This window comes from Hemiscyllium ocellatum, chromosome 48 (genome assembly GCF_020745735.1).
Source record: "Hemiscyllium ocellatum isolate sHemOce1 chromosome 48, sHemOce1.pat.X.cur, whole genome shotgun sequence".
Lineage (NCBI taxonomy): Eukaryota > Metazoa > Chordata > Chondrichthyes > Orectolobiformes > Hemiscylliidae > Hemiscyllium > Hemiscyllium ocellatum.
In genome coordinates, this window is record NC_083448.1 from 11,397,838 (window position 1) to 11,416,205 (window position 18,368).

The 18,368-nt window shown below is 43.6% G+C and overlaps 1 protein-coding gene across 1 annotated transcript in view; it reads right to left on the minus strand.

Annotated features, from left to right (window-relative positions):
* Nucleotides 1-1,654: 1,654 nt before the first annotated feature.
* Nucleotides 1,655-18,368, minus strand: part of nudcd3 (NudC domain containing 3) — a 47,171-nt gene continuing 30,457 nt past the window's right edge. The window contains exons 5-6 of the mRNA XM_060856433.1: nucleotides 10,666-10,854; nucleotides 1,655-2,185 (exon numbers count right to left, since the gene is read on the minus strand). Coding sequence (XP_060712416.1) covers nucleotides 2,075-2,185; nucleotides 10,666-10,854 — 300 coding nt within the window. The 3' untranslated portion in view covers nucleotides 1,655-2,074. The remainder of the gene's footprint in view (nucleotides 2,186-10,665; nucleotides 10,855-18,368) is intronic.

Here is an 18,368-nt window from a genome sequence, read left to right on the forward strand (position 1 = left end):
ACTAAGTAGAAAAGCTTGCTGTGAATGACATGAGTTGCTGGATCGATCCTCTGCTCCAATGGAACTTGCATCTGTTTTTTGAAAAGCACCAAAGTATTGCAACTTGAGACATTCCTTCACCTTTAAACTTGCAAGACTTTAAGTAATTGTGAACAAAGGACAATAGTAATATCCACATATCTAACAATGAACACAAACTGACATGATACTACTTCTTTTCCAAAATGCCTCCTCACAACAATGGTTCTTAAAGGCTTTATGGTCTGAGACAGAGGGTGGTGGTAGAGAGTTATTTTCCAGACTGGAGCCTGTGACCAGTGGGGTTGCTGGGAGATCAGTGCTGGGTCTACTTTTGTCTGTCATTGAGATAATTGATTTGGATGAGAATAAAGCAGCCATGGTTACTAAGTTTGGAGATGACACCAAAACTGGCGGTGGAGTGGATAGTGAAAGTGGTTATCTATTTTGATCAATGGGGCTAATGTGCTGAACAGTGGGAGACAGACAGAGATTAATTTGAATAAACGTGAAGGATTGCATTTTGGGAATACCAACAATGATGGGACTTATACAGTGATGGTGGGATCCTGGGTAATATTGTAGAACAACCAGACTGAGGGTTTCAGGTACATAATTCGTGGAAATTTGCTTCACAGGTAGTGAGGGTAATTAAGAAGACGTTTAGCACACTTGCCTTCTTGCTCAGATCTCTGAGCCCAGGAGTTGAGCTATCATGTTGAGTTCACACAGGACGTTGGTGAGGTCACTTCCAGAGTACTGTGTGCAGTTCTGGTCACCCTGTTTATAGGAAGATTATTATTAAACTGGAGAGGGTTAAGAAAAGATTTAGCATGATGCTGCCAGGAATGGAGGGTGTGAGGTATGAAAATCGACTGGAAGGGCTGGGACTTCTTTTACTGCCGCACATGAGGTCGAGGGGTCACCTTGTAGAGATTTATAAAATCATGAGAGGCGAATAACAAGGGTTTTTTCCCCAGGGTAGGGGAATTCAAAATTAGGGATTTTCTTTTTAAGGTGAGAGGAGAAAGATTTATAAAGGACATGAGGGGAAACTTTTTTTTCCCCACAGAGTGGTTCATGTATGAATGCGCAACCAGAGGAAGTGGTGGGAGGCGGGTACAGCTGCAACATTTAAAAGACGCTTGGCTAAGTGCATGAATATGAAGGTTTTGGAGGGATATGGGCTAAGCGCAAGCAAGTGGGACTACTTTAGTTTAGGAACATGGTCGGCCTGAACTGTTTGGACCGAAGGGCCTGTTTCCATGCTGTATGATTCTATGTTTCTGTAACTGGTTGTTTTTCTTGGAGTTTAATCATTAGTCAGGTTAATTCAAATGGTTGCTTTTCATATGTGGAAACTAAATCCAACACCTTTACGTTAACTCGGTGGCATTCTTCTTCCTTGAAGTAAAATGGCTCCAAGACAACAGATCAGAATTGCAGAAAATGTTTTGATGGTCTGAAGGAGGGGACATGGCTTGAATTACAGCTGGATTTGATCCCTTTCTGTGATATTATTCGACGAAATTGGTCTCCCCTCAGCTAAAACTACACAAAAAAACCTCAATTTCTGTCACAAGTTCTTGCTAGTTCATTGAAACCACACAAATACAAAGTAAGATTGACTAGATCATTATAATTTTTGCCCACAAATGTTTTTATTATTTAATTTCAAAGCCACAAGAGGAATATAAATATCAGTGCATTCACACAAAGGATAAGAACAGTATCAAACACTACTGTCACTACTCACCAGAAAGCACTCTAAATCACAATACTTGGAGGAATTGCCCAAAATATCTGCAGACAGCAAATAACTTCTCAGAAAAATCTAAATCATGCAAGGATGATAAAGAATAAGAATTACGAGAAATAAATACGTTGTCTGTGATAGAGATTTGGCAGCTGATGCTTTGCATTGACTTCACTCGAAGCTCAGAAGAAGTCTCTTGTTACTCAAGAGCAGAGTGCAATCCATGATTTGTACTGATGCTCGGTGGTGCCTGGGGTCAGATGCTGTGCCTTGTGAATATCAATAGTGTTGGCAGGAAATTTAGAACTGTACAGCTCCAGGAGAAATGTTAAACAGAGAGGGATCAAATGTTTGTCCTTTAAATGGTGAGCCTTCAGCATCCCAGCCCTTCTTCAACATCTCGTGCACTTTCTGGAAACCATGAAACAAATGAACAGTTTGAGAAAAGTGGAAAATATTGCCATTTGTCCCAGTTTATAAAAGAAACTCAGGCACACACACCCTTCCTGCACCAAACAGTGAACTGCCACTTGAAGCAACTTTTCACACATTGAGATTTAAACTGCAAAATGAAGACCCAGCGATAACGAGAACAATTCAGAGAAATTACGACATTAGATTGGAAAATGACCTTCTCACTCAGAGTCCAACAGCAGCTTCAAGACAAATTAATCTAAGGCTCCTTTTGCAATCAGGATCACATCAGTTCCTGGGGCTGTACATCTGCAACACTGAAATACTTAAATTTCCCAAATCATCTGTGACAAAATTGGTCATGTCATTATGATAGGCCTCAACAGGAGGTGCTGTAATAAATGGACACCTCATGGGTTTTAAGGTTTCAATGAAATCATACTGATGCAGTGGCAAGTCAAGAAGCTATGGCATGGCTGAGCTTGGAATACAATGTTTTCAACTTGCTGCATGAAAACGAATCTGTTGTTCACAGTCATACACCAAGTTCATCACATCAAATAAATGGCCACTGACTCATCAGTTAAATTTCTACTTTGTCCATTCCTTTTCAAACCATTGGTTATTTTTTATTACTCACTCTTCTGTCTAAAATTTACATTTGAACTGCAGACCAACTGGAGATAAAAGTTGTTCTGTCAAGAAGATAAGGAGAGGAAATAAGATGAAAATATTTCAGGATCTTTCAGATACAAGCCCAAAAAGGTTTGGTTTTGCCAAGAGCTCACATTGGGAGGGGGGGGGGGGGGGGGGGGGGGGTCATGTAAGTATTGCTTAAAATAGCCTTGAGTGATCCAAGTGGTTTGGCTGCCATGGGATTCTGCCATCAACACAAATCTATATTTAGATGTAATTAAGACTGGTCTCCTGAGGTACATTCATCTCCAGTGAAATGCTTTGCCAATTCCACCAAAGCTGTGTGGGATTTCACCTCAATTCTTGCCACATACACAGCTGAACACATGAATAACAATGGGATTGTTAAACCATTAAAGAAAGAAACAGAATTTCTGACGCAGCTTACAGACATTTAGCCCAAATGAAGTTTTATAAGCATCCATGCTGGCCACGAGTCTCTGCCCACTCTGTTTGGGATATGAACTGAACTACTTCAGTTACTTCACCAGACAGGGCCAATATCAAAACCATTAAGAAACAGCAAAATGGGATTGACAAATGAAAGCCTCATCACCAATTGAAATGTTGATGGTATTTCACATGGAAATGAGTTGTAGGTGCTGGAACTGTTGACGGCAGTCTTACTGAATTACCATTTTGACCAAAGGAAAAATGCCACCCAAAAGCAACTGCTAACTCACACACCAGGTCAGGATACTGTTACAGGAGATGAAGCCATTCTGAAAGCTTGTTTCAGAGTCAATGCAAGACAAAAAGTAACAATTAAGCTGTTATAGAATCACAGAATCTATACAGTATGGCAACAGGCCATTTGGCCCATCCAGTCCACAGGGACTGTTCAAGAAGCATCCCATCCAGACCCACTCGCCATTTCCAATGGCTAATTCACCTTGCCTGCACATCCTGGACACTATGGGCAATTTAGCATGGCCAATCCATCCAATCTGCACACCTTTGGACTGAGAGAGGAAAATGGAGCACCCAGGGGACATCCATGATAGTAAAGCTTCTTTTGGATACTGCATTATATCATAATATATTTTCATTAGGTCGACTGCATAATTGACAAATTATTCCCTTGCCATCCTCTGCAAATGATTGTCAATTCAACTTGCCACAGTAATTGAAACTGCCCTGCTCGTTTTAACGTGCTTCCATTTCTTTGTTGTTTTCTATCCTAGCTCCCTGGGTTACCCAAGACAGATTCAGCACCATTACCTACCCCTCAATTCGAGAATGTCAGGGACACTCTTTTGTGACTTCAGACTTCAACAACTGAGCACGTCAATTTTTGATCCACACATCTTTCAGCACATAGTTGATCCTGTTAAGTTGCAGGATCCAGCGGATTTCCATTCATTTACTTCCTTCTCGGCCACCTTGCTACCCCATCAAGGCATTGAAATTTCAAATATCATGCAATTTAATGCAGTTACCACCATTCTGAACCAGTAGCTGCATCTCAAAGTCATTATGGTCACTGCTGTGGTATTTCAAGAACCCGTGGGGCAGCGCAGTGGTTCGCACCACTGCCTCACAGCTCCAGGGTCCCGGATTTGATTCCGGCCTCGAGCAACTGTCTGTGTGGAGGTGCACATTCTCCCAGTATCTGTGTGAGTTTCCTTCAGGTGCTCCAGTTTCCTCCCACAATCCAAAGATGCGCAGGTTAGATGAATCGGCTGTGCTAAATTGTCCCACAGTGTTCAGGGACGTATAGGTTAGATGCAGGGGTTGTGATAAAATACAGGGGAATGGGTCTGGGTGGTATTCTCTTTGGAAGGTCGGTGTGGGTTTGTTGGACCAAAGGGCCTGTTTCCACACTATAGGGATTCTAATGCTAATTCTAAAAGAAAGCTTGGGAGAGTCCTTCAGATGTTTTGATTGCGAATGTTGATGGAATTTCTCTTGTGCTTCTCTATGTTGCTCATGCACTAGCCCTGCCTCACTGCAGTACAGGAGTATGGTCATGACAATTGCTCTGTGCACAAAATCATTTTTGTCAAGTCCGACAGCAACAGAGGTTTAGCAGCAGGGATAAGACTGTGAACTGTGCATCCTTGATCGGGGAAATAAAGAACCAAAAAGAACCACAAGTGCTGGAAATCAGAAATACAACAGAAATTGCTGAAAACCCTCCACAGGGCTGGCAGCATCTGTGGAGACAAAGTAGAGTCAACATTTTGGGTCCAGTGACATTTCTTCAGAGCTGATTGCAGCTAAGAAAGATGGTGTGGATAGACTGAAAATGAAGTTGGGTAAGTGGGGGGGAGGAGTAAATGATTGGCAGAGATCAAGTCCAGAGGACAGCAGTTGAACTGAAATAGGAATGGGTAAAGATCAGCGTGGTAAGATGAATAGCTGCTCATGGGGACCAGAGTTGGGTCCTCCCCAACACTCAACCCAAGGCCCAAAACATCTTCCAGTTGTAACAGCCATTTGCCTGCACTTGACTCAAGAGAGTCGACTGTATTCGCTGCTCACAAAGAGGTCAGCTCGACAATGGGAAGATGAAACACACTGGGCACCGCTTTGCAGAACACCTAAATTCTGTTTGTGTGAGGCTCCTTTCGATCATGGCTGACCATGGGTTGCAACCTCGTTGTTCTGGCTTTCTGCTTCCCTGAAGCAACGTCACTTCTGTCTGAAGAGACCAATACTGGAGTGACAGTCACGGTCGCAGAGGTCACATCTGTGTGCGGTTGTTTATCTGCTGGAACTGCTGGCACTCCTTCCCATGTGGCCGCTTTTCTGCTGCAGTACTCAGCAGCTTCTTGCCTCCTGGTTTGAGGTGTTGGTTCAGGGTGCTTCTCCATCTTGTGCGATCAGCTGCAAGCCATTCCCAGGACTCGAACAATCTCAAACGCCTTTATGTCCCTGATGCAGATGTCCTTGTAGCGCAGCTGGAGATGCCCAGTGGGTCTCTTCCCAGATAAGAGCTCTCCATAGAGGATATTCTTGGGGATGGTTAACATGGAGAAAGTGAAGACTGCAGATGCTGGAGATCAGAGCTTAAAAATGTGTTGCTGGAAATGCGCAGCAGGTCAGGCAGCATCCAAGGAGCAGGAGAATCGACGTTTCGCATGGATGGTTAACATGGCCCAGCCAGCACAGTCTCTGCTGCCTGTACATTTTGGGAAGGCCAGCAGGAGATAGGACCATTCTGTTGGACACGCTGATGTACCAGGATACAGTGGATACTCAAGTGGAAGGTGTTCGGACCTCTCTCGTCTGGCATATGTAGTCCACATTTCACTGCTGTACAGCAGTATGCTAATGACATAGGCGTTGTAGACTGACACTTCTGTCCTCATCCTCAGCTTGGGATTTGTCCTTACTCGAGTCGTGAGGTGAGCAAGAGTGGAGGCTGCTTTCCCGATCCTCTTATCAATCTGTGTCCAAGGAGAGATTATCAGTGATAGTAGACCCAGGGACGTAAACTGATGGACCACATTGAGTGTGTCGTTGTCGTCAAAGGTGATGACCGGTGGTCACTCTGTGTCCTTCCCAGGATGCACATCTTCTTCAGACTGATAGTCAGCTGAAAACCTTGTAAGCTTCGGAGAGGTGGTCTATCAGTGACCGGAGTTCCTACTGGGTGCATGTTGCAACTTCAGCATCATCAGCAAACAACATGTCCCTGATGAGTGCCACACATACATTTGTCTAGGCTCGGAGGTGGGTCAGGTTGAAGAGCCTGCCCTCTGATCTTGTGCGTAGGTAAATCCCCTCCACTGCAGTGCCAAAGGCATGTTTCAGGAGCACAGCAAGAAAAAAATCCCCAAGGAGAGCATGGGAGCAAGGAAGCAGCCTGGTTTGATGCCACTGTGAATGTTGAAGGGTTCAGAAGAGTTGCTGTTGAAGTGCATTGTCCCCTTTGTGTTACTCTGGAAGGATTCTATCATGCTCAGCAGTTTTGGTGGGGAGTTCAGATCAGCGTAGTGCTGGAAAAGCGCAGGTCAGGCAGGATCTGAGGAGCAGGGAAAAAAAAACCTGATATTTTGGGCAGCTTTTGCCTGAACCGTCGATTTTCCTGCTGCTCGGATATTGCCTGACCTGCTGTGTTTTTCCTGCACCACTCTGATCTAAGCTCTGGTTTCCAGCATCTGCAGTCCTCGCTTGTGCCGAGATTTGGTGGGGAGCCAATCTTCAGGAGAACCTTGAAAAGATAGTTTCTGCTGACCAGGTCGAACGTCTTGCGTGGTGGATGAAAGCGACGTACAGGGCATTTTCTGTTATGGAGTCAGAGATGTACAGCATGGAAACAGACCCTTCAGTCCAACCCATCCGTGCCGACCAGATATCCCAACCCAATCTAGTCCCACCTGCCAGCGCCCAGCCCATATCCCTCCAAACCCTTCCTATTCAAATACCCATCCAAATGCCTCTTAAATGTTGCAATTGTACCAGCCTCCACCACTTCCTCTGGCAGCTCATTCCATACACGTACCACCCTCTGCGTGAAAAAGTTGCCCCTTAGGTCTCTTTTATATCTTTCCCCTCTCACCCTCAGCCTATGCCCTCTAGTTCTGGACTCCCCGATCCCAGGGAAAAGGCTTCGCCTATTTATCCTATCCATGCCCCTCAATTTTGTAAACCTCTATAAAGGTCACCCCTCAGCCTCCGATGCTCCAAGGAAAACAGCCCCAGCCTGTTCAGCCTCTCCCTATAGTTCAAATCCTCCAACCCTGACAACATGCTTGTCAATCTTTTCTGAACCCTTTCAAGTTTTACAACATCTGTCTGATCGGAAGGAGACCAGAATTGCACGCAATATTCCAACAGTGGCCTAACCACTGTGCTGTACAGCCGCAACATGATCTCCCAACTCCTGTACTCAATACTCTGACTAATACAGGAAAGCATACCAAGCACCTTCTTCACTATCCTATCTACCTGCGACTCCACTTTCAAGGAGCTATGAACCTGCACTCCAAGGTCTCTTTGTTCAGCAATACTCCCAAGAACCTTACCATTAAGGTGTATAAGTCCTGCTCAGATTTGCTTTCCCAAAATGCAGCACCTCACATTTGTTCTCTGCACCTTTCCTGCAGTTGGTGAAGGGAAAACTGCATGTCTCCTGTTGACCTTTTAGCTCAGAAGCCACACTGTGACTCTGGGTATACGTGTTCCGCCAGTTTGTGCAGGCGAGTCAAGACAACTCGAGCAAAGGCTTTGCCAAATGTTGAGGAGAGAGATGCCTCTGTAAATGCTGCAGTCGCTTCTCTCACCCTTGTTCTTGTAGAGGGCAATGCTCTTGGCATTCCTCATGGCGCGTGGGTACAGCTCCTTCTTGCCAGCACTGGCAGGGGACTTCATGAAATGGGAGCAGTAAGCTAGTCTTGCAGCACTTGATCAGATCAGGAGGAATCCCGTTACTACCCAGGGCCTTACCTGAGGCCAGGCTGTCAAAGGCCTTGCTGAGCTCTTCGACTGATGGCTCTGCATCTAGCTCGTCTATGGTCGGCAAGCACGTGATGGCATCAAGCGCTTAAGCGGACACGGTGTGCTGTCTAGAGTAAACATCAGAGTATTGTTCAACCACCTCTCCCTCTGCTGGCCTTTGTGATTCCTTCCCCGGTAGAAGATTTGAGGGAGGGCTGTCTTGCTCTGAGCTGGTCCGAGTGCCTCTTGATGCCTTGATTCCCCTAATGTTCCCTGTTACATGGTGGTCTGAATGTCCTCACTTAGCTGTGTCCAGTACTTGTTGGTGCAAAGCTTGGCATTCTGCTGAACCTTGTTCCTGGCAACCCTAAGCTCGCTGACCACTTGTACTCAGCGAGGGGGACACGCTTGGCTTCAACAAGAGGGTTCATCTCAGTTGCCTTGGCCTCAAACCAGTTGTGTGTCTTGTCCTAACCTCCTTATCGGCAGTTCTCCTTACCCACTCTCTACCTACCTCCTCCACTACCTGGTCACCTCTCTCTTGCCTAACTTGACTTTTCTGTCTCCTATACCCCCACCTCCCATCCTTATCCACTCTCCCACATAACTTACATCATTCTGAGCGACTCACCACACCCCAGGTCTCTCCCCACCCATCCCACCTCTCTCCTTCCTCCACTGTCTCTTCCCCCTGCTGCCCATGTCTCTCTACCTCAGACCCCATTCCTCTTTCTGCCAAACTGACCCCTCCCCATCTCTCCTCCTGCTGCCCCCAGATCCCAACCTCACACCCCCATCCCCCCAGATCTCTGTCTCTCCCCCATCCTCGGTACATTTGTAGAGCAGCGTGATGGCAGTAGCCAAGCACAGCCAAAGCTGTTGTCTCTGGGCCTCGGCCTTGCTTCCTCTGAAGCCGCTCTCAGGCCCAGGGTCACGCCTCTCATCCTCCGCCAGGCACTGGCGCTCCCAGCCACACAGCCAGTTTATGGGGCTGCGTCCTGTCATACGGAGTCACTGGGAGCCTTGGCCACCTCCATGGATGGCCCTAGAACACACACCCCAACCCCCAAACACCCCAAGTTCTGTTCACACGTGTACAAGTATGACTGAGCTCCAGGTTGCCTGCCAGTGTTCCCTCACCAACATCTCAAGCTTGCTGCAGTGCTCATTGAAGTTCAGCATAAACTCAAAGAACAGCATTTGCCGCTTGGGCCCCCTGTAACCTTCAGGCCTCAATATCCAGTTCAATCATTTGAGGCCTGAGCACCCTCACCCATGTCCTCACCCCTAACCACACACACCCAGCCTTGTTGTCATCATGTAAGCTGCTCTCACAACCAACCCATTGTCAGCTATTAATGGTCCTCATTTGTACTCACTGATTCACCCAGGCTGACCTTTACCCATTCCTTCGTGCACCCAACTGTTGTTCTCTCTCTGGGATCAATCCCCAACTATCATTACTTTGCCCACTCTTCATCCTTTCCTCATTTCAATCAATTCTAAAGAAGAATCACTGGAGCTGAAAACTCTGCTTTCTCTCCACAGATGCAGCCAGACCAGAGTTTTTCCATCAAGTTCTGTTTGCATCCATAATCAGGAATCTACACACAGCAGATAGATGCACAAAGGTCCTTGCAGTGGGAAGCAGTAGAAACCCTGGATTGAAACTGTTGTCTTGAATGCTTTACTCAGCCCAATGGCAAGAAGGCTTAGCAAGATATTTCAGAAAATAAAAACCCATTTGCTGTTAGCTGGGAAACCACACCAAGTGGGATCAACAAAAAGATGGATCAACTCAGAAAACATGACGTTTTGCAACCTGCAATGTTAGAAAATGTGTGGACTTCACATGAACGGTCACTGGGTGAAAATGCATTTGACCTGGATGACATTGGTCACCTAACTTGGCCTCAGATAATTTGGAAATAAAGAAACAAATTACGACAGAGACAAAGTGAAAAGAAGTTCCTATTTCACACTATTACATGTTGGTGACACAAACACTGCAGACATTCTCACGTAGAAGTGACAGTTCAAAGCAAAAATTAAAAACCCAAATGACACTTTCAAAAGGAAAACTCTGGTGGAAGTTTTAAAAGACTCAAGTTCAAAACTGAGTATTTTCAAAAGATATTTTCGGCATTAAAACTTGCAGCTGTCAAGGGGGGAGAAAAGGGAGACAAAGATATTTTCCAGCCACATGTGCAGCGAATCCACTAACTTCACATGGTGCCACAGTCCTATAACTTCTCCCATGATCGATTTTGATAATCCAAGTGTGACCAAAATAAAAGGATATGGACAGGGAGCATGACCTATTTCAACACTGATACCTTTTCAGCCAAGTGTTCAGGGGTCAGCAGCCAGCTCCCCATTCCCAATAACTTGCTTACCATTTCATGGCTCTGTGGTTTGCCCTGCAATTTCTGATGATAATCAAATGTTAGTCTGTCCAGCACTGCATGTTCCTCCTCATCCACTGTTGCCATTGACCGTTCTTTGTTTATCTTCTCGATATCAATTGTCTCTTCACCTTCGAGAATTGCATTCCACCAATATTCACCATTTTTATTCAGGTTAATCTGTTAATAAAACAAAGATTCCAAATCATATTAGTTCCTATTTAAAATTTAATGGCAAAAACACCTGGAGGTAAAAGGTGGACATGTCTAACATATGTCTGATGGAGTAATACATCTGCCCAGTCAGAGGCAGGCAAGAAAACAGCAGTGAGATATATTTAACTTTGCCTATTTGGAATGTATTTATTCTTCATGAAAAGGTACAGACAACTTCTTGGTAATGCAATATCTAAATCAAAGAACAAGAGATATTAACACAAAAGGAAATGTACTACACAAATCAAAACAACATTATTAATTTTGAACCACTTAGTATGTTGCAGATTTGAGAGAAGTAACAAGTTAAGAATGCACAGATTTCAATACTCGAATGGTTGAGTAATGTGAAATACAAGCACTCTTGACTTGCAGGTCATCCTTTCCTAACGCCTCATATTGCAGTCATGAAGGAATTGGTAAACTGAAGTTCGTCATAAGCTAATCTCAAGCTTAACGTAGAATAGTTACTCTTTCATGTAAGTTGAACAAGGTAGGGAAAATTCCTGTTCCAAACATAATTTCACAACTCAACTGGAAAAAGTGTATTGATAATTGAATCTTAATATGCCTCAAGCTGTCACAAACCGTAACAATGTTTTACCACACTCTATTATTCAGGATAAAACTAATCCACACCGCGTTTTGTGATAAACAAAAACACACATATTTGTTCTCAACAACTAATGCGATAAAAATCGGCTGAAAACAGATTATTGATTTCCTATTGTGGGACGAAAGCTACACATCTTTGAGACCCCAAATATATATTCATCATTCACAAGTAAGACAGACCAAAACCACATGGTTTGACACAAATATGATGGGTGGAAAAATAAATTCTCTATGTCCAGGCCACACGAGTGAGTGTGTTAAGTTATTTCTCACAGTCTTCTGGTATTTTCATAATAATGAGACATTTCCCATAGAATGATAGTCACTCTTTGATTCAACATTCAATCAGTGAAGCTGGGTCTTTTCTTATTGTAGAATTTTTTTGTCTGAAGTCTCCCAGGTATTTTGCCTTTTTTCACAATAAAAGACAAATTGGGGGTGGCTCAGTAATTAGCACTACTGCCTCACAGCCCCAGGGACCCAAATTCGATTCCAGCCTCAGGCGAGACTGACTATATGGAGTTTACGCATTCTTCCCGTGTCTGCGTGGGTTTCCTCTGGGTGCTCCAGTTTCCTCCCACAGTCCAAAGATGTGCAGGTTAGCTGAGTTGGCCATGTGAAATTGTCCACAGTGTTCAGGGATGTGTAGGTTTAGGTGCATTAGTCAGGGGAAATGTAGAGAAGCAGGGTAAGGGAATGGGTCTGGGTAGGTTACTCTTCGGAGTGTCAGTATGGACTTGTTGGGCCAAAAGGGCCAGTTTCCACACTGTAGGGATTCTACGATTTTATGTCAGAGAGGTTTCTTGTTTGCAGGCTTGTAGTCGTCCCTGGTACACTGCCTTGCAAGTTTGTGAAACTGAAACTTAAACAGCAAATTCAGAAGGTTGTTACTTTTCCCTCAACTCAAAGATTCCTGGTACTTGCCTCTTGTAAATTATTCACCTCACTGCTTCCACAATAACAATCCCAAGTAGCTCAACTGTAGAAAGCACAATCCCATTTGACTTTAAAGTTAAAAAACAACTTATCCTGATATTATTTTAGCTGTATAGCAACACCCAACTTAACATCCCCCATAGGAAGATTGTAAGTAGAATACAGGTAAACCAAAATAAAACCTAATGTCTAATCATACAGAAAACCCAACATTTCAGAGGTAAGCAATTCAACAGGGATCAACATCACAGGCATATGATACCACCTCCTGCCCTTTCTGAACTGTGCCTAAAATGGATTCTTATGCAGTTACCTCCCACCCAAGACAAAAACAAATGGCCATTCAGTTTACTGAGTCTCAAACAACTGCACAAATAACACTTTGTTTACGGTGTTTCTGCCCAGGCCTTCTCAGGATACGTGCTATCTATTCAAGACTTATGCACAAATTGTGGGTTTGTTTTGCTTAAAGTTTGTGCACTTATGTGAATAAACGTGGAATTGAGTTGTCGGTTTTTGATTTGAATATGGAATTGAAGCAATTATCTTGAAAAATTGAGACAATGAAGCCAGTTGAAAAAAACTCAAAATAACAAAATGAACAACTTGACCAGCAATCTGCTAAATAAGTCACCAATGAATGGAAAAATAAAAATCAACCACAGATCTGAATACAAGTCATTGGAAAGAGGGCATCTTTTTACTATTCTATACTTTTGATTGTAGACTAAAACAGGAAAACAACACTTTAAAACAACAAGGACTGTTGAAGGAACGGATATGTTCGCCAATGACTGCACAATGATCAGCATCACTTGTGACTCCTCAGATACTGAAGGACTCCTTGTTCAAATACAGGAAGACTAGATAACATCCAGACTTGGGATGACAAGTGGCAAGCAACATGTGCACCACACCTATGCCAGGCAATGACCGTTTCCAACAAGAGGCAATGTAACCCACACCATTTGACGTTCAATGGCGTTACGGTCACTGTAATCCCCACTATCAATGTCCTTGGGGTTACTATTAACCAGAAACTCAACTGGACTCGTCACATCAAAACACAGTGGCAACAAGAACAGATCACAGGCGAGGAAGACTGTGGCAAGTAACTCACTTCCTGACGCTCCATTAACAGGACACAAGTCAGGAGTGTGATGGAATATCCCCCATTTGCCTGCAGCTCAAACAACATTCAAGAAGCTGGACACCATCCAGGACAAAGGAGCTCACCTGACTGCACCACATCCACAAACATTCAATTCCTCAACCACCAATGCTCAGAAACAAACTAACTATCTACAAGATGCACTGCCAAAATTCATCCAAGATGCTTACAGGAAACCTTCCAAACCCATAATCACTTCTAGCTACAGATACATGGGAACTCTGCCACCTGGTAGCTCCCCTCCAAGCCACTCATCATCTGGACTTGGAAAGAGATCCACATTCCTTCGCTGTCATTGGATCAAAATCCTGCATATCCTCCCGAATGGCGTTGTAATTCGACCAACAGCAGGGGGATTGCTGCCACTCACCACCACCTTCTCGACATTCTGGCCAGCAATGCCCCTGCCCGACTTGTGGAAAAAATTAAGCAGGAACCTGTAACCCCCATCTCTCCAGCAAACAGGTGAAAGTATCTGGAGAAGAAGGTCACAAAGAAGCATTCTGATCAGCACAGCAAACATCTCTGCACGTCATTACAAATCGGAACAGGAGGAGGCCATTCAGCCCCTTGAACCTGCTCTGCCATGCCCTGTGAGCACAGATCACTCAACCGCTTCCCAGTTTTTACTCTCCCTGCATCCGCCTGGATGTTAGTGTGTTTATAGAAGTGAGGGTGCATTTATATAAATGTCAGAGTTTTATCAAGTCATGTTGCATGTTGATGATTCCAAATCCTTTACTGTAGTTCCAATCTATTTCATGATAATAACAAAAATTATTATTTATTATGTTCAGAAAACTGGTTTGTGCTTTCTGTTAAATTGAGCCTGAAAGACAGGTAAATTAGGTAATTTGGTGCATTTTCTACAAATCTTTGATTTTGTTGATGACCCCAAGAAGAGCAAGGCCCGATTTCCAGCATGCTACCCTGAGTTCGTGTCATGCAGTCATCTCAGAGCAAGACATGCTGGAAAATAAAGAGGAATGACTAAATCAAATAAAGCAAGTCCTCACCTTCAGAGCATGAAGTTGGCTTTGATGAAAATTGATCTAAACAGGAGAGACTTGCTTGGAGGAAGTTTCGCTCATATTTGCTGAGACAACATTGTGATTCCAGAACTTCTTTTGGTGTGCATTTCACTGCCTGTGACAGACATTATACTTCTGCACTTCATCCCATATTAGTAACAAATGAACCTGCGCACAGTCCAGATGTTTTGTCGTCTGCTCTAACTGCAGATGGGAAATTGCAAGCAGTTGGCCTACAAGTTGGTGAGATGGGTTGGAAATGCTTGCCTCTGCACTAAACTATAATTAAACAACAATGAGGGCTCTTAAGGCACACTGGCAGTGTCCTGACCTCTGAGCCAAGAGACCTGGATTCAAGTGCTACCTGCTCCTGAGATGTGTCATAATGTTGGTGAATGGGTTCATTAGAATAGATCTAGAAAAAAATATCGTTGGAAAAGAATCCTCCAAATGCAAATCTTTCAACAGAGCATATACGTCCATGATAGACACCCAAAGTCTCCCTTGTACACATTGTGGTTAGTGATCTAAAAGCATCTCCTGTGCACTCCCTCCCACCATGGTAACATCCGCACTGCAGAAAAATACTCACAAGATGGCTAACGTGGAAACTTCATGCTCATTTTGTAAACCTCGGTTATGATAACAAACAAATCTGTTAAAGATCTAAAATAATTATATTGCTCAATAATTGTGCTGTTGCACATTTAGTCATCACTGCGTAGGAGTGATTGAAATTAACATGAATGCAGATATCATTAAAGTTGGACAATACAATTTCAGCTGTGTGCGCAGTTAAGCCATTCATCACCATTGGACACCAATCATTCAATGAGGATGTGATGAGAATTCAAGGTTTCAAAATGAAGAAAAATTAAGACAAGGAAAGAGGAGAAAATTACAATTCAAGTTCATAGATTTCCAAGAATTGAAAGTGAAGTTGCCTCAGACAAACAGCGGTTGCAGGAGCCATGAACACCTTCTTAAGCACCACTCTCAGAGAAACTGACTGTTTTAGGAGTTTTTGTGGCTTTCATAAAGCAATCTTTATTTCCACGCAGATGGCTTGTACAACAGACAGCTTTATGCAATAACAGTGCCTGACAGAAAGCCTCAAACATCCACTATTTACCAGGTACAAAACAGAATGGAAATGTGACCTTTCGGTCAAAATATTACAGGTCAGTAAGCAAAGAAAACTATCAAGGCTGATTTCAGACCAGAAGTGGACAAACTGGGACAGCTCTGAGCAATCAAAATTGTTTAGAGCCAAGTGGAAAAGAAATCAATTGAAACAAAGATATAATTATCATAATTCTATCATATTTCATTAGATCACCAACAAAATCATATCTCCTCTTTGTTGTGGTTCTGTTCGCCGAGCTGGGAATTTGTGTTGCAGACGTTTCGTTCCCAGTCTAGGTGACATCCTCAGTGCTTGGGAGCCTCCCGTGAAGCACTTCTGTGCTCTTTTCTCCAGCATTTATAGTGGTTTGTCTCTGCCGCTTGGTGAACACCAACTAGCCACAAAACGACACAAACAGCTATCCTTAGGAGCCACACACGCAGATGACAAGCAACATGAGTTTGACTGGGACAACACTACTCTTATAGGGCAAGCCAAACAGAGAACAGCCAGGGAAATCCTAGAGGCATGGCACTCATTCACAGATTCAATCAATAAGCACATCGACCTGGACCCAATATACCGGCCACTGCAATGGACAGCTGGAACTCACAACCGGAAACGACAGAGACAAACCACTATAAATGCCAGAGGAAAGATCACAGAAGCACTTCACAGGAGGCTCCCAAGCACTGAGGATGTCACCAAGACAGGGGACGAAACGTCTGCCACACAAATTCCCAGCTCGGCGAACAGAACCACAGCAACGAGCACCCGAGCTACAAATCTTCTCCCAAACTTTGAATATCTCCTCTTTACACTGTCTTGATAGGATTTTATTTCTCTCTTCACAGATGCTGACTGATCTGTTCAGCGCATTTTCTTGTGTTTCAGATTTCCATTACAGTAGTTTCATTTCACTTTGCCAAAATAAATATTGCACTGCAATTTACAAATGCTGGTGCAGCAATGACCACAAGAAAGCAAATCTGGAGTGACTAAGAGATATTTTAGCCACTCCATCTTATGGACAGTACATTGCCTCTCTACCTCATTTCAGGATTTCATAACCTCACAGCATATTTCCAAAGAGACCCTATCTAGTGCATGTGGAATCTATCCCATAACTTGGGAACATGCTGTTATTTTTTAATTTTCTTCAATCACAAAACCATAGCTTGAAATTATACACTGCTCACTTGTCATCATAGTCAAAAAGGTTCATCTGAAGATGTCAAGCTGGGCTGTACCTCCAGCAGAAAGAGAGGATGCTTTTCAATACAAACTTAAGCACAGAAACACTGAAATGGCTACCACAAAATGTTAAAACAAGATTGCTTGCAGATATTTTCAGTCATGCACTTTCACTGCAGGTGCTTGTGCTTCAGTTTGCTATTTCAATCCCTTGGCCAGCATCAGAATTTTGAAACAAGTTTTGGTAAGGTCCTACTAAATCCAGTACTTGAATGGTCATCTGCCATAGAGGAACAATTGCTGCCTTGTTTAGCGTTTCTACACCCATATGAGTTTCAGCAAGTCCGTTGCATCTTAAACAAGCATTCTCTGCTCTTGGAGAATAGCTTTTCTTACCACTTCACTTCACTAAATTTTCTCAGTTATAATTGTGGCTCCAGGAGGTTACAATGTAAGCGTACAAGGTATGAAGACAGACACAACTTATTTTAGAACTATAAATATATTTGATTCTACTGTCTAAAAGCAATAAATTAATTGGCATTGCAATCCTAATGCAGACTTCAATGTCCCAGGTTCAAATCCGGGACTAATGCCAGAAACACCAGCTTTCCTCCCCAAGAATTGTGGTCTTTGGTGAGGAAATGAGCAAACTGGGAAACAAAACTATAATTCCACTAACAACCAATCTAAGACCATCAAACAGGATCAGAGTGTGGCTCACTTAGACATTCTTGAAGTGATATCTATTTACAACAAAGGGCCACAAAGAGTCCATTTGTCTCAATTAAACAGAACAATGTCTTGATCACAGTCATCTTCCCTGGCTTGAAGTTACACTGAAGTTTCAACTACCTTCAAGTTGCCAGGTGTATTCTCTGTTGCAACATGTCTCCCAGAGTTTATTCACAGTATCCCTACAGTGTGGAAACACACCCTTCAGCCCAATACATCCACACCAACCCCCCTCCCCGAACAGTCCCCCACCCAGATCCATTCCCCTCCCCTATTCCTCTACATGACCTTTCACTGATGCACCTAACCTACACACCCCTGAACACTCTAGGTAATTTAGCATGGCTAACACAGCTAACCTGCACATCTTTAGACTGTGGGAGGAAACCCGAGCACTCAAAAGGAAACCCACGCAGACAGGGGAACAATGTGCAAACTCCGTCCAAGGCTGGAATCGAACCCTTTACTCGGCCAATAATCAGCACCTTCTTCTCATGCACTTTAAGTTGTTGTTCTCTCAGATTTGCTATTTTTGGTGATTCTGTCCTGATGAGTGCAAGACTGAAATGCGTTTCTTGGGTTTTTTTTTTAACAGCTGAGTAAAATATCAGAAAGAGACTAAAGTGAAAAATGAACTGATGATTTGGAATAACAACTGCATATATTTGCA